This window comes from Camelina sativa, chromosome 19, assembly GCF_030686135.1.
Source record: "Camelina sativa cultivar CO46 ecotype springtype chromosome 19, ASM3068613v1".
NCBI classification, from domain to species: domain Eukaryota; kingdom Viridiplantae; phylum Streptophyta; class Magnoliopsida; order Brassicales; family Brassicaceae; genus Camelina; species Camelina sativa.
Genome location: NC_141898.1, coordinates 6,565,449 through 6,589,132, shown reverse-complemented (window position 1 = coordinate 6,589,132; position 23,684 = coordinate 6,565,449). Strand labels below are relative to the sequence as shown.

At 34.4% G+C, this 23,684-nt stretch overlaps 4 protein-coding genes and 1 long non-coding RNA gene across 5 annotated transcripts; 4 read left to right on the top strand and 1 right to left on the bottom strand.

Moving 5' to 3' along the window:
- The first annotated feature begins 778 nt into the window (after positions 1–778).
- LOC104765242 (LL-diaminopimelate aminotransferase) lies at positions 779–1,917 on the top strand. Its single transcript, XM_010488925.2, has 3 exons — positions 779–1,264; positions 1,388–1,512; positions 1,605–1,917. Exons 1-3 carry the CDS (start codon positions 1,094–1,096, stop codon positions 1,738–1,740), a joined length of 432 nt encoding a protein of 143 aa, XP_010487227.2. The 5' UTR covers positions 779–1,093; the 3' UTR covers positions 1,741–1,917.
- Positions 1,918–2,177: 260 nt separating this feature from the next.
- LOC104765240 (1-phosphatidylinositol-3-phosphate 5-kinase FAB1B) lies at positions 2,178–9,809 on the bottom strand. Its single transcript, XM_010488924.3, has 12 exons — positions 9,565–9,809; positions 8,283–9,186; positions 7,303–8,019; positions 7,005–7,158; positions 6,549–6,893; positions 5,586–6,443; positions 5,126–5,457; positions 4,899–5,022; positions 4,689–4,817; positions 3,060–4,544; positions 2,718–2,984; positions 2,178–2,608 (listed from the first exon to the last, which is right to left on the bottom strand). The coding sequence occupies exons 2-12, from the start codon at positions 8,888–8,890 to the stop codon at positions 2,282–2,284; spliced, it is 5,346 nt and encodes a 1,781-aa protein (XP_010487226.2). The 5' UTR covers positions 8,891–9,186; positions 9,565–9,809; the 3' UTR covers positions 2,178–2,281.
- Positions 9,810–13,515: 3,706 nt separating this feature from the next.
- Positions 13,516–14,491, top strand: LOC104767506 (LURP-one-like protein (DUF567)). Its single transcript, XM_010491526.3, has 2 exons — positions 13,516–13,907; positions 14,023–14,491. The coding sequence occupies exons 1-2, from the start codon at positions 13,590–13,592 to the stop codon at positions 14,398–14,400; spliced, it is 696 nt and encodes a 231-aa protein (XP_010489828.3). The 5' UTR covers positions 13,516–13,589; the 3' UTR covers positions 14,401–14,491.
- Positions 14,492–18,018: 3,527 nt separating this feature from the next.
- On the top strand, positions 18,019–19,212 carry LOC104767505 (RING/U-box superfamily protein). The gene is made up of 2 exons (XM_010491525.2): positions 18,019–18,892; positions 18,999–19,212. The coding sequence occupies exons 1-2, from the start codon at positions 18,045–18,047 to the stop codon at positions 19,069–19,071; spliced, it is 921 nt and encodes a 306-aa protein (XP_010489827.1). The 5' UTR covers positions 18,019–18,044; the 3' UTR covers positions 19,072–19,212.
- A 3,217-nt stretch (positions 19,213–22,429) lies between these two features.
- On the top strand, positions 22,430–23,425 carry LOC104765239 (uncharacterized). Its single transcript, XR_015590737.1, has 2 exons — positions 22,430–22,818; positions 23,144–23,425. It is a non-coding gene; the product is annotated as an uncharacterized LOC104765239 (long non-coding RNA).
- The last annotated feature ends 259 nt before the right edge of the window (positions 23,426–23,684 follow it).

Here is a 23,684-nt window from a genome sequence, read left to right as displayed (position 1 = left end):
TAAAGCAATTTTGGAAGTTTTCTCCAACGTTACGTGACCTACTCTTATCTATGATTCCACCATTTAAGTTTATTTATTTATATAGTAGTACCATATTTGTTTTGGTTAAAAATGTCCATGATGAACTATTAAGGATTCCAAAGTTGTTGATGACTCAGAAACTTGTCAAAATTTGTAGTTTCTTTTTTAAAGAACACAAATGAAAATAAGATTCGCATAAGCTTATTTAATTTGATGGAAGAATATTCGTTATCATGTATAGTTTGGTTGTATAATTAAACCAGCGAGATAATATTACTATATGGCAAGTAATAACAACTTATTGAGCTTAGGAAGAGACAGAGTTTTCCAAAGAGTACGACGACGACGACGATGTCTCCATGTTTAGCCAACATTAGTTTAACCAGTCATGAGTCACCAATTATTTGACATGTGCAATAATTCTTTGTCATGACTTTTATGGATATACTGACACGTGCTACGATTGATTATATAATAAATTAATTCGCGTCACTGGACGGCACCATATAAGTAACTTCTTGTCTAAATAATCCGATTGGGCAAAATAGCCATTGCATACATTATTTTTGGAATTGATGTAATGACATAATAATAATAGTGCAGATAGAAAATAATCTTCAACTAATATAGTGATGTTTCTACAACTGATTTCAAATGATTTGAGTCTAGACAATTATTTAACTAAAAACAGACCTAAATGACTAGACATACACATGAATATGTGTAGATAAATTCAACGGTTTCTCAGTGGTTCATTAACGTAAGAAGAAGAAAAACGAAACCATTAGAAGAACCCCACGAAAAAGACAACTAAACCAGTTAACAAAGGAGACCACTCTTATCGGCTATTATTTAATCTGCATCTTGCGTCTAAAAAAACAACTCAGATTATAAATTCATAATTAAACAACTCAGATTCAACCAGTTATCGGAATCCTATTATAATTATTGTTGTTTAGGTATATATATATATATATTTTGTTTTCAAAGTTCTTGAGACCTATAAACCAAACACTTTGTCCAAAAAGAAGAGATCAAAGTTTCTTCTGGGAAAAAGAGAATCGCAAAGGCTATGATGGCCTATTCAACTAACCTTAGTCTTCCTCTTAAAACACCATGTTTTGTTCCAAAAACATTAAGATCAAAGACTTTGATGATGCTTCAACAGAGTCAAGTTCAAGTTAAAGTCAAACAAGTCACAGTTTCACAGCCTCAGCCGATCAGATACTCCACCAAGAACACCGTAAGATCCTCGTCTTTCTTGCTTTAATTCTTGATTTCTTGAAAATTTAGACACAACCCATTTGGCAAAATATGGTTTTTGAAATTCGGGTTTTTGTTTTTTTCTTTCTCTTTCTTGAAACAGGTCTTTGAAGATCCGACGCAAGGGATCATTTGTTACACAGATGATAATGGAGAGGTCATATGTGAAGGATACGATGAAGGTCCTCGTTGTCCCACACAGTGTCCGATGGTAGCTTCTTACTCAAGGTACGATAAAGTTCCTAATCCTAAATTATATAGAATCAGATCGATCTTGTTTCCGATGTTATTAATAATAATTGGATTTGGTAAAACAACAGAGAGGTAGAGATTCTTGATCTTCTGCAAAGAAGTTATCAGGAACTGAGCGGTGCAGAGAAAGATGGCCAAGAACAGATAATTGCTTCAAAACCAGAATTAAAGATGATCAACTGGAGCAACTTTGACTTTCTCTAACTCTCTTTTTTTGTTTTCTTTCTAAAACTCAGAACCTGTTCTCTCTTCAAAATAGCCTCTTGAATAAAGAATGTACAGACCAAAAAAGGCTGTGAAAGAAGCAGCGATTTGCTTCTTTCTTGTTTCGATCTTTTGTAAGAACACAAGCATGAATATATGTCCAGATTCTGAATTCAATCTTTTCTGAAGTTTTATGACAAAGAAAAGGGTATGAAGATGAAGCATATAACAAAAGAATCTTTCATAAAATCATAACACATTAAAGCAAAGCTATACACAAGAGAAATGTCTCTCTTTCTTCTTTCATTTTTTTTTTGTACAGAGAGGATAAAAATGAAATAATCTCACATCTTTCTGAGGAATGTTCAAGACAATCTCCTAAGTCTCTACAGTAACGACCCAAAATCTAAAAAATAACAGCAAACAAAATCGATATCTGACAGCAACCCAATCTTCCAATAAATGAATAAATTATGTGTTCCCAAATACCAAATTCTATACAAGACCCAAAACACACTTTTCAATATGATGATTCCTTATATCACTCTGCTTGTGTACCGGCTTGAGAGGTTTCTTCAGGTTGATCAGATCTGGAGTCATTAGCAACGACAGTAGGTGGAGACCATTGATCAGGGACCATGAGGAAGTACGTTGTCATTGCCTTTCTGAATCTTCTCTTGTATTGCTTTGGAGAAATTACGGTTGGTGCTTCATTCTTTGGTCCTCCTAAGATTCCTGTAAATTTCACCCAAGACTCTAGATGCTTGTCCCATGTGTACTGCCTTAAGAAGTCGATAATCCCCAGAACTAGCTCGTTCTTTTCTTCATCCACGCCTACTAGTAACGAATAATCCATCACATCACCCAACTGCAAACACGTAAAATATATTTATTGACAAACCTTATCAAAGAGTAGTGAATATTATATGGTTTGCAGAATAGTGAAGATTATATGGTTTGCAAAGCGTAAAACTCACTGCAAGAAAAGCAGTATCGTTCCAGACTGCTCTTTCCAACAATCGTTTTGCTTTGTTACCGACGAAAATGGGACAAGTTGGCATTGCTTCAATCAAGTTTTGATCCAGTAAGACTTTGTTGCTCCCACTAGAGTCAGGATTGTAGCGAGCCCGCGAAGATCCTTTGAGGTCATAAAGCCGTTTCACAGTTCTTCCAAACAGAAGATTCTCCATAATCAGAACATCCATCTTTGTTTCTTTCCCGCTCTTAAGTTGCTTTGTTGCGACCTATTGACACAATACATATTTTCATCAATAATGAATCAAACTGACCGGGAAATCTCCCAACTTAGCTATTCATACCTGATAGATTCCCAAGATTTTTGCCAGGCAGGTTGGGCTTTTCGTGCTGATAGACTCAGATAAGTATTTGAAGTAAGCAGGTGCAAATTTGATGAATGATTCCAATTCTGTCTTGGTGACTTGCTTGATGATAAATCGATCATCCAGGGTTTTAGCGAAGAAAACATTACTCTTGCCACCTTGAGCTCCCCATTTTTTACATCGGCTAAGAGACCTTATAAACTCAAGTTCTGAAGGGAGACATATACCCCGCAGCGCTTCAAACCGTTTTGCATAGTAACAAGTAACTGTGTACTTCACTTTTCCAAGAGTACCATCCTCTCCATATGAAACTCGAGCATGTAAAGCTTTTGTATATAATAGTGGGTCCAGAAGCAGTGAGCTACTGCGAGACGAGGACATTGAAAGTATGCTCTCATCAACTGAACCATTACTTCTGCTAGGGTCAAAAATAGTGTCATCAACTGGGCGAGGGATATTCAGTTCGGAAGGATATGAAACCAGAGATTCCCCTTCAACAGAAGTTTGGCGTTGGTATTCGGGTGACATCAAGGCGTATGCAATCATACTCGTAGGTTCATCATCATAAACCGGAACCACAATATCATTCAAGCCTACGGGCAGAAGTAGCCTTGGTCCACCTTGAAGCTCTGCCTCTCTAAAAGATGATATATAGATAGGGCTATGCTCGCCAAATTTATCAAGCTTCTGAGAGCTAAGCAAGAAATTCTTATTAATGGAACGGTAGAAATTCAGGAATGGCACACTTAACCAGCTTACCGAGTCTTCTGAATTCTCATAGTTCTTACTTAGCACTGCAGGGGAAACTGGATAGGCCACCTTGAATTCATTTTGCTGTTCTGGGAGATTTATAGGCTTTAGCCCCTCTGAGATTGGAGGGAAAGTTGAGAAATTTGACATGGAGGAAGGAGGAAGCAAGACCTTATTGTTGACTGGAATCTCCACAGATGTTTGACGTTCGCCTATCCATGCTGCATCAAGAGTGGCTGATAGATTTTTCATAACTATCTGGCCATCAGACTGTGTTCGGCGAACATCAAGTTTATTTTCCAGAGGACAAGATGTATCTGGTAAGGTCTTGCTTGGAGAAACTTCTCCCCCATCATCCTTTTCCTGATTCAGATCTGGATTTGTATCCGCTTCCTTCTGAACATTATGTAAGGAGCCAGTGTCGCCAGGAGAATCACCATCAGGATTCAGATTAACCTCTGAGCCAGTAAAAAGGGAATTGTTCTCAGCATTCATCTCGGGGAGCGTCTGGCTCTTAGCCAAGGAAGGTTTCTCAATGTCTCTCTTTGTGTCATCACTATTCTCAAGCTTATGTAAAGTTGATGCATTAATCAAGCGGTGATCCCACATGTATGACTGAAAAAGAAGTTGTCTGCGAATCCGGTATAGCTCAAGAATGTCCACGAGGGGTTGGCCTTCCTTCCCCTCCCTGTGCAACATCTTTTGCATATTTTCCTGAAAGAAATGTAAGAATAGTTACAAAACGGGCCTTGTCTTATTTTGGCTATTTTCACCCATTTGCTAAAAAGACATAAAACAAATTTGCTTTGCATCTCTTGAGTTTTAGATACTCTTTAATATAAAAACATAATTTATCACCTCAAATTCTGCTTTCTCTCTTTGCAGCACTTCTTCGAGTTCACCAATTCGACGCCTGAAACCTTTCTCTGCAATTTGACTAATAGCGTTTAAAACTTCAGAAAACAGAAGCTCTGCTCTCTCTATCACCTGTTTAATAAAAACGACAGACAGTCAAGTCAAAAGTATTTGATTTCAAATCTGCATCTAAGAAGATCACAGGTACTTTACCTCGTCTGTCTCTCTCTGTATCCAGTCCTGATTCTCATAGTTGAAACTAAGAATTGATGGTGGAAGGTAGACCGAATGAACATCTATAGTAGCGTACCGGAAGCAAGCAACCATGTTCCCAAAACTGCACGGGCACAACTTGTTAGGAAAAACATACAGACTTTTAAATAAGACAATTTTTAACAATCAAATCATCTGGCCTGAGGAGGACGCAAGAAAATAAGTACCCATAGAAGCGAAGACAATCTCTATGCAAAGAATGGCCACAACAAGCTACTCTACTAGCAGCGGCGTGATTTGAGAAACTGAGCTCCAGAAACTTTCCAAACGATAATCCCCATGCAGCATCAGACATAACCACTCGTAGAGTCGCTGGAGGGAAGCCGTTAGGTCGCGGACATCTCAGGCATCTATGCCACATCCAGATTTTCCCCTCCTTTTCACCAGGTAAGAGATAATCTTGGAGTTTCTTGACAGATATTGTAAGGCTACCTTGTCGATGAGTGTAACAGTGAACGTGAGCTTCTGATGGCATCTCACATGACCGGCACCTGTAACTCTGAAAAAGTTTTGAGCATGCATTTAGGTAACCAAATTATTATGTAACTGAAATGTTAAACTATATATATATATATATATATATATATATATATATATATTAAAAAAAAAAAAAAAAAAAAAACTCACCTGATCAAACAAATGATCTCTCAAGAACCGTCCCAAGGGTTTATCAAAACTACCATAGTATTTTATTCGAAAGAGGTGAGACCTCTCACACACAGTTCCTTTCCACACTGATCGGGACGAGAGAGAAACCAAAATGCTCTGGTGGTCAGAGGGTGACGGGGGAAATTCTTCTTTTTGAGATTGTGTTTCCTTTGGTTTCTCAGTGTTTTGTTGTTGGACCGCTGAAAGCTCTGAACTATTGTCTTGGTTTTCGACCATAATGCTCGTACCAGTTTGAGAGATCTTTCGCACAAAGCCTTGCTCAGATGAATGTAAGGAATTATCCATTGTGTCATCTGCCACAACAATTGGGTTGCCTTTGTCAGCTGGTGTATCCATCGGTAAAGATCTTCCAGACAAATCTGATTTTATGCTCTCTGTCACACGTCCAGGCAAATTCAGTGAAACATTATGGCGTGAAAAGACGAAACTCGGGTTTGTTTCTCTAGTCTGCCAGCCTGAACCATTGGGTATCATAGGATCTATATCCTTCTGGATGGATAGATTGGCGGTGGTCGAAAGCAACTCTGATACTGGGACACTGTTTGCTCGTTGTGGTTCAGCACAAGATAGCATTGTCGGAGATTTTTCATATGTTGAGACCGTGAAACCTGGCACAGTAGATATTGAACGTTCAATGCTCATAGATTTATCTGGAAGTGCAACCGTAATCGGGGAATTCAACGGAAGTTCTGGTGAGGCTCCCTCATCAGCAAGAAATGATGTCTCGAGCGCCAAATGATAAGCTGCAAAAACTCCATACTGGACCACGTGCTTCACTTTTTTCAACTCATCTTCATTTGCACCCCTAAGTAATATCTGAAGGAGAAAGAACATTAAAAAAAGTAAGAAGTAATATCATGAGGTAATCAGATTAAAAACAAAGTTTCTGTATATTAAATTCTAATAGTTGGGAGTGCTTACTGTAAAGCCTAATGGCTTTGGACAATTCTCAAAATACATCAATGTCTTCACCACTTTCTTTCCAACTTGACCAGTTGAACCATGTTCTTCAAGAAACCTATCAACCCGAAAATTCTCACAGTTACCCAGCTTTTGAGAGGAGAGGTGGTCTACTGAAGGTATTATTTGAGCACCAGTGCAGCGAGCAATGCGTTCTAAAAGTGGCCTCTTGATATTTAGAACAAGAGATATGTCTTTAGCTAGAAGATACTCTTGCGCAAATCTAGAAACTGATTTTTCGACTAGTAAAATATTTGGACGTTCCGCGTGAATCTTTGCAACAGCCATCTTTAGATGATCCTTTTCCTGAAAACCAAAATATGTGTCAGTAGAAGGGTCTAGGCATAGACAAGAGAATCCATTTTCCAACCACCAACGAGAAGAAAAGGAAACATGTAAGTGGCAGGCAATTTTCACCTGTTGCAACAAAGTATCAAAACTTGATAACTGATTTGAGACCCTTTGATATTCAAGTCCACCGCCTAGAATCAATATTCGAGCTTTCTCAATCTTTGCACTCATTCTCCTATGGGCCACATTTTTCTTGCAAACAACTCCTTTGACCACCTTGCTGTAAAGTAATACACGAAATGGATTACCAAAGAATGAAACTTCAGAAATATCCAGATGACATGATGAAAATACACAGTGCGTGAAATGAAGCACTACGGACTCGACAGCAGTATTTTGAGATTAAATGTTTTTGCTCTATTACCTATCATGTGGGAATCCAGAAGCTAAGCACTTTACTTTGACATAGCCACCAGGATCCATTCCTCCACTTTTGCTCATATCGGGCTTCAATAAGTTAGCAGCCTCCCAAGAGAGAGAGGTGATAATCTCTAACCAGCTCTCTCTGCCCTCTTCATCGCTCACAGGGATGTTCTCAACTTGCAAAAGTTGGGCAAGCAAAGCCCTAAAGTGCCCATCAACCACATTCTTCATAGCCTTCTTGTGCTCTTCAGTTGTTCGATCCTCGCCACGGTAATCTCCACTTCCAAAGCTAGTGGAAGGTCGTAAGTATCCCCACTCACCTGAGGCATCTCCCTCATTATCTTCCTCATCAAACAAAGCACTTTCTCTCTCATCTTCTTCATTTTCTGGATCAGGTGGAACCCACAAAAGTCCATTGTTCTCGAAATCCACCGGTTCTGCCACTTGATCATCTGAAATGTCTGCTGGAGAAGGAGCTTCACATTCTTCACGACCATCATGCTCATCTTTCTTGTGTAGCTGTTCTGCTCCTTCCCGAATCAGTGATTCAAGACACTGATCAATGAGTGGAGAGCTGCTTAAACTTTTCTGGTCAGCGGAGAGATGCTTACAGGGGCCATCATCAATGCTCATCTCATCATATTCCAAAGGACCATAATATTCATTAGCTCGAGGAGAATGACACGTCTCAGCATACTCGTCGTACTCATCATCACTCCTGATGCAGACAAGAAAACAATAAATAAGTTACCCAAACAAGACTGTGAATCTAAAGTACCCTGATTTCCTAGTTTTGACACAGAAAATAAGTTGTGTTTACATACTTCACAAGCCGAAGAAATATTTTGATCGACCTCTACCCTGGAATAGCATAAAAAGCGTGGTCAAAGGCCACAGGACCTACCCTAGAGCTCGTTTGAAGAGTTTAATAAGCTTCACTCTTACTAATGAGACCAAAGAGAAGTGAGAGAAAAGGAGTACCTATTTAGAGCAAAGCGAGAAGGATCTTCCACATCAGTGGCAATGCAGCTGCTCCTCCTTGAAGTTTCTTTGCCTTGCCTGGTTGTGCTCGTCTCCATCGAAGAAACCCCGTGCAAGTTGACATCAGAACTATGTTGAGCCCTTTGATAAGGACCAACTAGTCCTGGCATGGAGCCAAGAGCAAAGCTACTACTATTGGCAGTTGTACTAGTCTTTGAGCTAAGAAGACTTGTCTCTGAAGGTGAAGTGCTAAGTTCAGTGATATGCGAAACATGCGGTCCACCATCACCGTGCTCCCATTGCCTGAAACAATAATTGCAAACACGGATCCTCTCCCACTCCTCACGGGGAGTTCTCAAGTCGGTGGTGGGAACAAAAGGGATAGAGTTAGAAGTACACTTGCCACAGAAAACTCTGCCACAGAGACGACAGTGGTGCCTACGATTGATGAGGGTAAACTGAGAATCACACTCGTAACATACACGACAGCTCTGATCAGGCATCCAAAAATCCCTGGACACGGTAGCTGGCTCGGATCGCCAGGGGAGCCAGGATTTGACCAGACTCACAATCTCAGAGAATGTCCTATTACTATCTCTTGTACCCATCTAAAATCTTCCAAACCTTCCCAACCATCATGCTAGGACGGTCATGGAAAGTCTAGAATCCAAATAATAATAATAAAAAGCTCAACAACACCCTAAACAAATGGAAAACCCTTTAAAAAAAAAATCCAACTGCTACTGTAATCTCCAGCAAAATAAATATATATAATCTCAATCAGATTGGCTCGTATCGATTCATCCTTCTTCGAGAAAACTCAAGCACATACCGATGGTCTATCATTCTCCAAAAAGGCTGATTATAGCAAATCAAGAGACCCCTTTGAGCTTCACCTCTCTCACTGAAAATCAAAACAACACATATACCAAAGTTAAAATGCTAAAAAATTGGTTTCAACATGAAGACATCAAAACGATCTAATTCGCAGATTAACACAAACACCAATCATATTTAAAAAAAAAAAAAAAAAAAAAAAAAAAAATCTGGGGGTCGATCAAAGAAACCTTCGTTCTGTTTTTCTAAAACATATTTTTCCAGGGATATGCAACGGCGACTTAAAATCAAGCAAAACCTAATAATTACCAGAATATGGAAAAATTCAAAAAAAAAATCTCACGATCATGATGAATCACAAAAAGAGAAGGCGAATCGTTTTCGTGAAAAAAAAAAAAAAATGTTTACCCTAAAACTCATCTGAATTGAACGAATCGAATTTTACCTTTGAGCAGAGAAAGCTAATTCAAGTCACACAAGAAGATCGTCGTCGTCGTCTTCAATACTCGAATTTTGAGGGATTGTTTCTTCTTTCCCCCCTTTGATTTTTTTTTTTTTCTTTCGAAAAATTAAAATTAAAAAAATAAATAAAAAACAAATGAGAAAATTTGGAGGTATTGACTGATATGATATATTCATGTTTTTCTGTGGCAGAGAAAGCGACATCGTCGCGTCAATAATCTCAGTCACACGGATCATAGCCTACACCTTCCCGTACCCAATTAAAAACTCCGAATTTAATTTCTTTTTTTTTGTTAACTGCGTAATATATGTGTATGTTTTTATTGGCCCACGGAATGTAGAATATGGTCCCAAAAAAATACATACATTCCATAATTAGGATTTATATAAATTATTATGAATTTAATTAGACAGACGCGTTATTAGTAATTACTGACAACTACTACTACAAATCAAAAACTTTTTTATATAAAGGAAAATATAGAGGATTTTATTCCTGAAAATAGCTTCTTTTTATTTTAAATTTCATACTTTTATTGTCCTATCATATATGTAGATATTGTAAGACTTTTTTATTAAACTCCCATTAATATATAATTTTTTTTGTTATTTGTTTGAAACATTTTTTGCAATCTGATTAATTCGTGATGTTTTTTCCACCCAAGAAAAAAAAAAGTCAATTAATAATGCAAATATCCTCATTGAGATGTATATGTTTTTTTAATTTCGTTTTTTCTCTAATTATTTTTTTGTATATTAAATATTTAGACGGGAAAAAAATAAATATAAGAAGACGGACACAAGGCATTTCCTTTCTTTAATTTAATCCTCGTGAGTTTTTTTACTTTGTTTCAAGAAGCCAATCAAATACACCCATGTGTCTTTCTTTCTTCACAAGAAGTTTTTTTTATAAAAAAGAACGTTATCAACAAATACCAGTCCTTGATCACTCTTACATTTTAAACTATTTTCGATTAAATAGTTAAAAGATAACCAAAACATCGACTAGTCATTTCCGTTTTCGTAAGCAATTTCTTATTCAACACAACCTGTCATACTTATTTTACAACTATATTACCCATTTCAAGGTCACACCCAAAAAAATATGGTGGAGATAATATAGTATGATATATTTATCGTTTAGTTATCACAAACACGCATTTAGTCAATTAACCATTTCGGAAGGCAACAAACATAGGAACAAGATGCAATCATTGACAGCTAGAAAGGTAGACTAGTTTCATCATTTGGTTTGGATACGAAGTTTCCTTATCTAATTATAGATATTAGATACACAAACATAAAATTTGTTTGTGTTCTTTCTTTGGGTAATGCAACATGAGCCTATCCCGTTCCGACATGCGTCCAATATATACTACGTTGATGTTTTTAACTTTTATTTTTTTGTTTCATGTACACATGACATGATGAATATATTTCGGTGGATCAGATATATTATTACGTTGAATATATTTTTGGAAGTAATTGGTACCATAATTGCCCTTTAATTTTCTTGCCATATTTTGAGTCATGGTTTTGGGCCATCTAGAGAAGCTTGAAGTTTAGTGGACTCATCTACATGCCCAATATGTTTTGTATGTATCTGTTTAACTTAAAAACAGGTTTATTTGTGACTTGCGACAACACAAAGAAAAAGACAAGTGCATAATCCGTTTTGGCACAAAGCAAGATATTGTGAAAAAAGTTAGGCGCTGTTTAATTGCAATTTGTACTTTTTATCAGTTATAAAAATTATAATTGAAACCTTATATTTATTTATATATTAAGTATGTAGACAAGCACCAATAATACAACCCTCCCAATTTAAATCTATGAGTTTATCTTTAGACAATCTTTTTTGGGGGTCAATCGCAAGCATGCTAATCTTATATGTCTCATTCCAATTTCTTAAAAATGTCCCCAAAAAGTGTCTTTTTAATAATTCTATAAATTAGGATCACTCACACGTAGTAGAAGGTAGAATGGGATGTATCACTAATTGTCCCTTTGCACACCAATAGAGATATACGTGCTTGCAAAATAATATTAGGCTACCTAATACTTCAAATAAAGTACTTCATACACTAGGTCATAATTCGGTTTAATTAAACTAGCGATATTTTTAAAACTCGTCTCTTGTTTGTCAGTAATCGATACATGAACCTGGTGCTTATACTAACAGAAAAAGGGCACAAAAAGTACCCCCAAAAAAGGTTAGATATATTGGACCGTTTGTGTCATCTAAATTGGATTTGTAACAGATGATGTACACTTAGGAACAAACCCACCATTTATAAACTGTTTAAAGTGCATACGTCAAAAAGTGTCATTTAAGCATTGAAAGCTCTTCGACTAAGGCAATCTACATGGAAAATACTGTCTTTTGACGAGTGTTACCATGCCATGATGATACGGGGACTAGAAACATTTCAAACGAAATAGTTCGGTTTTGAATGTTAAATCTGAATGAATCGAGATACATATATAGGTTTAATGGTAACAAATATAACGATACTAACTTCTGCTAGATGAATGCACAAAATTCAAATCCGGAATCATAATTTTGTTATCTGGTATAAGAAAAGCGTTTCTGTTTATATTTTAAACATGTTTTTTTCGGTGATCTCATCAAATAATATAACTCAACTTGCTGTTTAGTATCAATTCGGGATCCGTCAGCTACGAGAAAGGTTCAATATGACAAAAGTTTGCTATTATTCAATTAAAGTGTGTAAATTAATGGGACAAATAAAAAACCTAACTTTTACTTCATATGATTAAAGAAAGGAACTCGAATATGTAATTAAGACAGAGACAAAAGGGTGATGATGTCTGACACTTATCCGCCTAATTAGACCTAAAACCTGTGACACAATCTTCGTCGACTTCAACTTCATTTACACAACAGTGACGAGTGACGACCAAATCTCATTTTATGTAATTGATAACACATAATTAATTACAATGTTATATAGAATCATACGTACCTCTTTTTATCCTAGTGTAAAATGATACACTTCGATCTTTTTAATAACTCAATCACGACGCACGATATATATCAGTATACTATACTGTATACGTATATCAATTTTAATTGCGTCTAACAATTATTCAGTTGGTGTGATATATTTAACTATTAAGCTAGTATTGACTCAATTGTTTATGTGGTTGCTGATATTGTGTGATCTAATTACAACAAGAAAAGTGACCATATGTTAAACGAAATCTGTGTGAATATTTTTGCCATCAAAAGTTGTTACTGACAGTGTTTATTTCCTCCGATCCATTTCATAACAAGTTTAGAACTAAATTATGTTTCACAAAAAAATATATTGTATAGTACTTTCAAAGCAATTTTTATTATTTTTAATTTATTAGTCAGAGAGACTATATATTATATATTTATATATAGTGTAATAATAATGCTATTATAAAAAACTCTAAATGATTTTTGCCTGTTATTTCTATAATTAGCAACGGTGTGAGTGTGACATGCGCACAAGAGGAAATACAACTCAAATTTGATTGAGCAACTTCTCAAGCTACCTAGAGCCCTCTACCATGCTTACTAAAATAAAAATTATAAATGTCGTATATATTTTTTTCTTCTCCAAAGATTGTCATTAGGACTTCACATTAAACATGTGGAAGAAGACCTTGATCAGATCGATATATTAGTAGTTCACATATCAATGTACACAAATAAATCTATAAAATAACTCGACATCACATGCATATAAATTAATAATCATTCAAATTCGATGATTCAAACATATATAATATAACGAGTCCTTTCTCCTAAACCACGTGGAATTAAAAATGTGATAAGAACTTAATTAATTGCTTTGAAGATTAAGTTGACTTAAATTAATCACAAACGAACAAAGTAAGTAACTTCCACAAATCGGTTGTGCATATAAACCCCACTTTTAATCCATTTGTGTCGACCAAATCGAATCAACAAAAAAAAAAAAAAAAAGTTTATAATCATTGTCTTGATATTGATATATGCAATACCGACGACCTTTCGAGACAAAATCTTGGCCGAATCGAATCTGTCCAGCGGAGACTATGGTGAAGATTCATCCCGATGATGTGACGACAACCTCCGGCGCTGGAGAAGAAACAATTTCGCCGTACTTGACGACGGAGCCAGAGAGTTTCACGATTTGGATGAAGTCGTTGGTGTTCAACACAAATGGCTGCACCGTCTTCAATTCCAAAGGAAGGATTATTTATCGTGTAGACAATTATAATTCTAAGAGCTGCCGTGAAGTTTATCTCATGGATTTGTCCGGTCATGTCTTGTTTACCTTACGTAGACAGGTATACACACACGTCCCTCTCTTTTTTTTCATGCAATGATATAAAATATAGAGATAAATAAAACATTTATTCACTTCTCAAAACTAATTAAGTTGTTTTTTGCGTGTGTGTGTAGAAATTTGGATTATTCAAGACTTGGGAAGGATATAGATCATCATCGGAAACAGCCGAATCAACAACAAAATTAGAATATTTTCGCGTGAAAAATAAAGTTTTTCAGATTCCGAATAAAGATTCATCGTCTTCGTATAGAGTCGTCACGGGATCGTGTAGAAACGATGAACAATATTGTTATAAGATGGTAAATCGCGGAGAAAGTTTAGCGATTGAGGACAATTGTGGAAAACTATTGGCAGAAGTAAAGAGAAAACAATCGAGGAATGGTTTGAAGTTAGGAGAAGATGTTTTGACGATGACGGTGGAGTCACAAGTTGATCACTCTTTCATCGTTGGACTTGTTTTAGCTCATAGCTTAATCAATTGTATACTGTAAAAAGTGAATACTTTACTTAACCATTGCTACGATAGTAAACTGATGAGATTTTTGGGTTGTAAACTAGCTTATAAATTTTTAGCTTCCACTAGTTTTTTTGGAGTTGTTACTTATAAAAGTACACAACATATGTTACGATTAAATACTAAAAAAAAAAAAAAAAACAGTACAAACTGATGTGACTTGTTGTAACTTGTAAGGTAAAGTCGTGAGTGTAAGCTCTCTTTTCTTCGCTTAAAAAAAAAAAAAAAAAAAAAGAACAGGGCCTTTATATGATAAATTAATAATTTTGAGATGAATTTAATAAATTTCTATGGTAGCGGTCTCCAATAAGTCAATAAATTAAAATGTTTGAGGACCCAACTAACAATTACCCATTATTATTTTAAACCGTAACTAAAACATGATATGTACCAGCAAAATCGTAATTATTGTACACAATTTTATGGGTGAGATTCGATTTGAGACCTAAGAGAAGATCTGAATCGTTTAGCTCCGGGAGACGTTAAAACGACATCGCACCATCCCTGTAGTTCTAACTTCTAAGGTCCCATTCTTCAGTTCTTCTCATTAGAGATGTTAAACGATCGGGCTCGCATTCATCTAGTTTGTTAGAACCACATGGTTTGCGTAATTATGACTAAAACTCACCCTAATAAGTCTAACCAATTAGCAGATCATCCCGTAGATGACTTTCTTTCACAAATGGCCCAAAACTTCTCACTTTTGTATTAGTCAGATAATGAATTTTATCGCGTTGAGTTTCATTGAGCTTTCAATCTACATATTTTTTTTGTCTTAATCATTTATACAACCCTTAAACCGGGGACTACAATGAATTATCAAGAGAAACTCTGTTAGAGTCTTAGATAGAACCATTATAGGGTACACCAGTTTGCTTTAACCATCCATGTTTGTTAATCAAAGCATCGATATAGTATACTTTTCTCCCAACTAAACTAGCATGAGTGACTGTCAAGATGATTATGAAAACTATGATATGAGTCGGCTGTACTCCATTATTGCAAAATATATTACTAACTATAAACTAGCATGAGTGACTGTCAAGATGATTATGAAAACTACGATATGAGTCGGCTGTACTCCATTATTGCAAAATATATTACTAACTATAAACTAGCATGAGTGACTGTCAAGATGATTATGAAAACTACGATATGAGTCGGCTGTACTCCATTATTGCAAAATATATTACTAACTATATACTGATATATATATTTTTAATTTTCTAATATTTTCCTTATATTTTGTTTATTTTTTGCTTATTTTTGTCAATTCTTTTTAAAAAATTAATATTAGTGATAGTTTTGTCAATTCTTTTTAGTTTTACAACCTTTTTGGTTCAGAAACTCAACAACAGTAAACTTCTTCGCCTCCTCGTTTGTCATTACCGGAGTATATCCAATCCAATTGACCCTCGTAGTAACGTCGGAACCCGGCCCGGTCCATAATTTTGGTATTCTCCCAATGCTACCATCGGAGGAGGAGGATCCGTTGAGCTGTTCCAAGCCAGCCAACCCACTCGGTATGCATGACAATGACTTTAGCGTAGCTCCTCCATGGACATTCACATCACAACATGGTTTTTGGACACTTAGACGTTTTCTTTGTAAAAGTCGTCCTTCCTTGACATGAATGACGTATGGGGAGACGTTGTTTTCCGGTACCGCCGCTAGTTCTAGGACTCTGGAGTGAATTCCATTTTCGATGGACTATGGAATGAACCTACCAGTCTAGCTTTTTTTTTCTATTATTACAGAGACATAGAAACTAGAGTAAAAAACAAAAAAAAAACAATACTAAGAAAGAGCCACAAATTCGTTGATGACTTTTGAAAAGCAAAAAATAGCACATTTCATCTCTCCTGACACTATGACACATGCAAAGAGAGATGGACCACAATACAGGTTTAAGTGCATCTCTTTGTGACTTATGAATGCTAGATTCGGATTCCTGATAAAAAAAATTCCAACTCATGTCGTTTTATGCAAATTTCCCAAATATCATCGACCGGCCCGTCTGAAAAATCTTAGCAGCACAATTTAATCATCCGAAATTTGGGAATGAACATCAACATATATATTGCGAATTAACTCATGAAAATTTAATCATCTGAAATTTGTTACTTACTCCTAAACAAACGAAGATTTGAGAATTAACTCATGAAAATTAACCCATGAGAACATATCTGGTAAAAATTTGGCAAAACTCAAGATTAACTCATGAGAATTACAATATTAATAATGCTTTTATATGTTTCTATCATTATATGTATTTTTTTCTACTTATTATATCCAGTTTTAAGTTTGATTTTTTTAGTATTGTAATAAATGTTTTAAAGTTTTTATAATGTAATATATTTGTTTTTTAAATAAAATGTACTATACTATAACTACTAATTTCTAGTTTTATTTTCCTAGTTTTGCATAAACTCCATAACTAACATTTATAACATTATAAAATATACTAAAAACACATTATTAATATAAATTATATCATACTTGGTGAAGACATCCATATTTAAGGATGACTAATGGGAGGAGAAAAAATAAAAACAAGTTAGTAGTGGGCTAAAATTAAATTAATACTATTATTTAAAGCTTAAGATATCTATATGAGTATTACTAATGGAGATGCTCTTAGTCAACTAATTTTAACCCAAATATAGTGTTTTTAACCAATAAAGTAAAGTTGTTTATGGTAGGACATATTTTTAAAAAATAACATTAAATGTCAAATTATTTTTTGGAAGTAAAATAATGGGATTTTCAATCCCAAAATCAAGAGTTCTATAAATCCATCAGTTCTTTTCAAGATCTGGAAAATTGCAAAGCAAATTGTTTTCTTCAATAGATTTGATACAAAAAAAAAAAAAAAAGTAACGATGGGTTTCACAAAAAAATATTAGTGACATCCTTTCTTGTAGTTATAATGGTGGTTTCGTTGTCCACCCAAAACGATATGGTGTCAGGTATGTTCTTTTATATACCAATGGACAATGATTAGAACCGATTAACCTTTTCATACAGTATATTTTGTTAGGAGCAACATATATACAACATGGAGAAGATTTAGAAATTGTAAAAGAATCTTGGTTTGTGAAAATATAATTTGACATTGTGGAGTTTTTGCATATGTGTGTGCAGAGATCCAAACTAAAGAACTAAAGGTCCACATGAAATGCTTTGACAAGTTATTATGCGCGCCCATAATTGGAGCACCAAAATGCACCGAGACCTGCTTATCAAAGGGGTACGAGACCGGAGACTGCCGTCCTCCCTATAGGAGGCCTGACAAACCTTTCTGTTGTTGTTGTTATTATCAATAGGGATGATCCATCTACTTCTTAATTATGAGAGTCAACGTGATTTTTGTGTAATCAAGAAAATAACTGAAAAGGTTTATGTGTGTTTTTGTTTTTAGAGATAACCAAAAGGCATATTTGACTACAATTCAATTAATTAAAATTTCATATTCCAATGCTATCTTCATTGACAATAAATAATCTATGCATTAATCTAAAAATTAAAGACCCTTCGAATTCAACATCCAACGCCATTATATAGTGTCAGTGTGAATGCATTTAGAAACATAGAAGTAGTAAACTAAAATCACATAACAAGATGAATGACGGTTCGTCATCATCATCGTCAAGCCCAAAGATGGACACGGATTTGTTGGTAGACGAAACCTACTTCTCCGCTTTATTCGATTACGATGAAGTTTTCCCAATCTCCGACGAGAACTACGCTACGGAGCTTTATCTCCAAGAAGCTCTGTTTTCTTCCTTGGTCGGTTCTACGGTTGGGGTTAATCATCATCCCCAAGTCCAGATGAACATTGTCACGCGGGTTAAGCAGGAACCGGAGATAAAAATCGAGGAGGATCCCATCGAACCATCATCAAGAATGTTCTGTATGATCTGTATGGACCAAAAACCTTCCTCCGACATCTTCCGAGGAACCACTAACTGCACTCACTCCTACTGCACCGACTGCACCGTACGTTACGTGGCGACTAAGATCAAAGATAACGCAGCGAGGATCAAATGCCCTGACGTTGAGTGCACGAGCCTGATAGAGCCCTACACGTGTCGAGATCTAATCCCTAAGGACGTGTTCGACCGCTGGGAGAAAATCTTGTGCGAGTCGCTTATCTCCTCATGGGATAAGTTCTACTGTCCGTTCAAAGACTGTTCGGCAATGATGGTGAACGATGGAGGTGGTGATGCTAACGTGACTCAGACGGAGTGCCCGTCTTGTCACAGACTGTTCTGCGTTAAGTGTAAGGTTACGTGGCATGCGGGGATTGGCTGTGAGGAGTTCCAGAAATATGGGAATACGAAGAAGAAGAGTAGTGATGAAGAAGATGTTTTGTTGGTTCAGATGGCGAAGAACAAGCAGTGGAGAAGGTGTCCTCAGTGCAAGTACTACGTTGATAAAGTCGATGGTTGTCTGCATATAAATTGCAGGTTTGTGTTTTTAACTTTTTATCATTACAAATCTTTTCCTTTTTTTTAGGAAGTGTTCCAATTCTAACATCGATCGTTTGGTCTTTGTCTTTTGGGAGTTTTGTAGGTGTGGATTTCAGTTTTGCTATGGATGTGGATCTGCGTGGGTTTCTTCTCACGCTTGCCATATTCGTACCTAAAGGCCCATTCGATGCGTTATTTGATCAAATTTATTTATAAATCTAAGTAAGGTTGTTGGCGTATTGTTTAGCACTCTAGGCATATGAACATGCAAAATGTAAGTCTATTGAATAAAAATATTCAGGTTTCAAAAGGTCCAAGGTTTGATTCGACTTTGATTAATAAGTTAAAGCTAAAGCGAAAAAAAACTCACTACTCATACTCACTACTCACTACTCACTACTCACTACTCAGTACTAGACTTCCCCCATAGTTAATAATAATAATGGGTTTTACTTTGGACGAAGAATACTAAAATAGTCTCTATTTATTTTTTACCCCACAAATAAAAGAAAGAAAAAAGAATAGTCCCATTGTACCTGAATAATTCTGCAAAAATTCAATTATCTTAATGAATTTCAGAAATTTTAGCCTGACTAATTTCTGCAAAATAAATAATACACTAGACCTACACTTATTGTCCGTATTACCCCGCCAATACAGTTGAATAGGTACAATTTTTTCATTTTATTATAAATTTTAAAATCTTGGGGTTAGTTATTTTCTTGTAAGTTTGTTCAAAAACAAAAAAATAGTTATTTTCTTGTAAAAAAAATTGGTAGGAAAGAACAAAAATCACGTGAACACAACACACTGCTTTGGTCTCGGCTCGATAATCTATATAATAATAACAATCCGAATAAATGCGACCAACAATTGTGTTTTTTCAATAGTACATTTTAGATATTTTCTGAAAAGTCGTGATGAATCATTAAAACGATTATTTATGAAAAATTACAACTGTTCATTGTATTTTTTGTAAAGTTGCAATTGTTCATTGTAGAGTTGTGTCTATTCGAATATTCGTATCTTTTGGAATCTATATATATTTGTCTATTTGACTTGTTTTCATTTTTTTGTCATAACACAAAATAATATACAATTTCAATCTCAACGGTTTTTACAGCTCTCCAAATTATTCTCTAGCATTCATTCTTTTAAAAGTAAAGAAATTCCTCCAATTCTTGATTTAACAAAAAAAATTAGAATGATGAATCTAATTTACAACTTTTAGTTAATTTTATATATAAAAATTTAATGAAAATACCTAGAGTTTTTTTCCAAGAGTTAGATAGATTATATAGTGAACTTTTGGATTTGACTTTTGAATATAATAATAAAGATGTTTTCTATTTAAAAGCAGTTTATATGAGTTTGTAGGTATAATCAAGTGCAAACACAACAGTTGCAACTTTTTGTAGTACATTTTCGTAAAAAAAAATGTTTTTTAAAATTCAAACGGTTGTATATGTAGAGTTGTGTCTTTTCATTATCTTTTATTTATATTTTTTCATCACAACTTTTCGTTTTAATAGGTGTGTCTATTTAAATAGTCATGCTTTTTGAACTCTCTTTATATTTGTCTCTTCATCACTAACTAACAAATTCGTTGAAACAAATTTTCCATTTTATGTTAAATCTAAATAATTGAATATATCTAATATTCAACGTTATTCTATAATCTAACTAAAATTTTAGAAATGATTATACCAATAGAGAAATTTAAGACAGCTTAATATATAATTTACAGTTACATTTATTTATCGTAACTTTTCATTAAAAATATTTTTATATATAAAAATACAATCTGAATAAATGCAAACAATAGTTGCGACTTTTCGTAGTACTTTTTATAAAAAAATGGTTTAAAAAAAAAACTCAAACAGTTGTATTTGTTCATTTTAGAGTTGTGTTTTATCACTATATTTTATTCATATTTTTTCATCACCACTTTTCGTTCTAATAGGTGTGTCTATTTAAATAGTCATATCTTTTGAACTCTCTATATATTTGTCTCTCATTAATAACTAGCAAATCATTGTTCGTTGAAAGAAATTTTTTGTTTTCTGTTGAATCTAAATAATTTGAATTTTAATATCTAATATCAATATTATTCTATAATCTAACTAAAACTTTAGAAATGATTATAGTAATATAGAAATTTAATAAAACTTAGTATAGAATTTACAGTTCCATCTATTTATCTTAACTTTTCGTTTAAAACTATTTAATATTTAAAATTTATTTTATTTTATTTTTAAGAGTTGTATATTTTAATTTTAATTTTTAGTTGATACAGTTTCACTCATTATTAAATATATTTTTAACTATAATTATTTAATAGAAAATTACATTTACTCATTACAACCATTAGTTCAATATTCTCAGTTAGGATCACTTTGTCATAATGATTTTTTTAATTGTAGGTCTTTACCATAATTCCTCATAAAAATATCTTATATTTATAATATTTTAAACAATATGTTTTGCAAAGTTGCATTTATTCTACATAAATTTTTTGTTAAAAGTTATTATTTTGATAGTTGTGTTTTTAATAACAATTTATGTTTAATGTTTATGTATTTAAACTATTCTATTACATTCAAATAATTTCATAATGTATAATTTTAAATTTTAAATTTAATTTATTTTTTTTCTAAAATATTTTTCCTGCGACATCGCTGGGGTCTGAGTCCTAGTATACTGTAATAAACATCGACCAAACTAGTCGGGTGGATTTTCTATGGAACATAAACACATCTTGTAACTCGAATTTATTATGCTTCCAAAATCTTTTGTTTCCTCTAAGCGTCAAACTAAGAATTATAGAGTTTTTTACCTTGTTGTAATATATTTATTTTTCATTAAGAAGTCCTTCTAAGTTCTAATCATATGACAAACTTCTGGTAAGATTTGTTGATCAATTTTATCCAAAGAAAAATAAATGTTATTTTGGTCAAAACATTTTTACATGTATCTAACAACTAATCAAACTTTGGACAAAAATATCATAGTGGCTTATCCTTTATTCTGATTAATAAAAAGTTAAGTCATCCTAATAAGATTCTAAACACGAGTGAACTCAAACACATGTCGAACAAGCCAAGGACCCACGTCTGTTTAGTCCTTAGCTTTTATCAAACTCAAATGACGTGAAAAACCTTACTTTTGTTTTGACGTCAAGAGATGGAATCAAAACAAGATTTTAATAATAATCGACCAAATATGTTATCCCAATCAATGCATATTTAGGTTTTGAAAATAACCCGTGAAAGAAACATATGAATCTGTCACCTGGAAACATAACTGCACCTACCGAATATATATGTTTCTATCTTTCCTCTTCAATTTCTTCTAATGGACAATATCTATATGAGAAATTAAAAATCCCATCTACTATTGTAGTTTCAAACACTATCACATTTAATATTTAGAAAAAGTATATAGGGGTAATTACGTAAAATAAACAAAGCAACCAAAAAAAAAAAAAGACAGTGCCTCCAGCTCACAAAAACACAACTTCTTCTGCTTCCTTCCTCTGTGTACACACTAGGACTAGGGTAAACCACAGTCTCTCCTCTCTTTCTCCGCTTCTGTATCATCAATGTGGTACCCTCATCAACCTTCTCCTTCTTCCTCCACTCACTAACCAAATCCACAATCCAAAACCCTACCTTTCTCCGTCAATGGCTCTCTTCTTCCTCTTCCTTGTCCTCTTGACTCTTCTTTCCCCATCTTCTTCTTCCTCTACCAACGACCTTAACTCCTTGACTTACATCATCCACGTCGACCACGAAGCTAAACCTTCAATCTTCCCAACTCACCGTCACTGGTACACCTCCTCAATTGCCTCACTCACATCCACCACTCCTTCAATTATCCACACATACGACATCGTTTTCCATGGCTTCTCCGCAAGACTCACTGTAAGAAAGAGCTGTACATGAAAACTGTACAAAAAAACTGAGAGTAAAGCTTATAATAAAGTTTTTGATAAAGTTTTTGTGATTGGTAAAAAATCAAAACTGTACAAATAGTAAAACTTTGTTTTTGTCACCAATCAAAGCCCATATGGTGTCAGTTCTTTTATACTATATACCAATAATTATAACCGATTAACTTTTTCATACAGTATATTTTGTTAAGAGCAACATATATACAACATGGAGAAGATGTAGAAATTGTAAAAGAATCCTGGTTTGTGAAAATGTAATTTGACATTGTGGAATTTTTGCATGTGTGTGTGCAAAGATCCAAACTAAAGAACTGAAGGTCCACATGGAATGCTTTGAGGAGTTATTATGCACATTCTCATATGGAGCACAACAATGCACCGCGACCTGCTTATCAAAGGGGTACGAGACAGGAAACTACCGTCCTCCCTATAGGAGGCCTGACAAACCTTTCGTTTGTTGTTGTTATTATCAATAGCCATGATCCATTTACTTTTTTAATTATGAGAGTCCGTCAATATAATGTGGTTTCTATGTAATCAAGAAAATATTAAGTGAAAGGTTTATGTGTTTGTTTTTAGAGATAACCTTTTTTTTTTTTTGTCAAACTGTTTTTAGAGATAACCAAAAGGCATATATTGTATTTGACTACAATTCAATTGCTTAAAATTTAATATTCCAATGCTATCTTGATCAATGACAAGTTGACAACTAATTAATCCTATGCATTTATCTAAAAGTTAAAGACCCTTCGAATTCAACATCCAACGCCATTATATAGTGTGAATGCACTTAGAAACTGATAGTAAACTAAAATAACAAGATTATTCATGTATGGG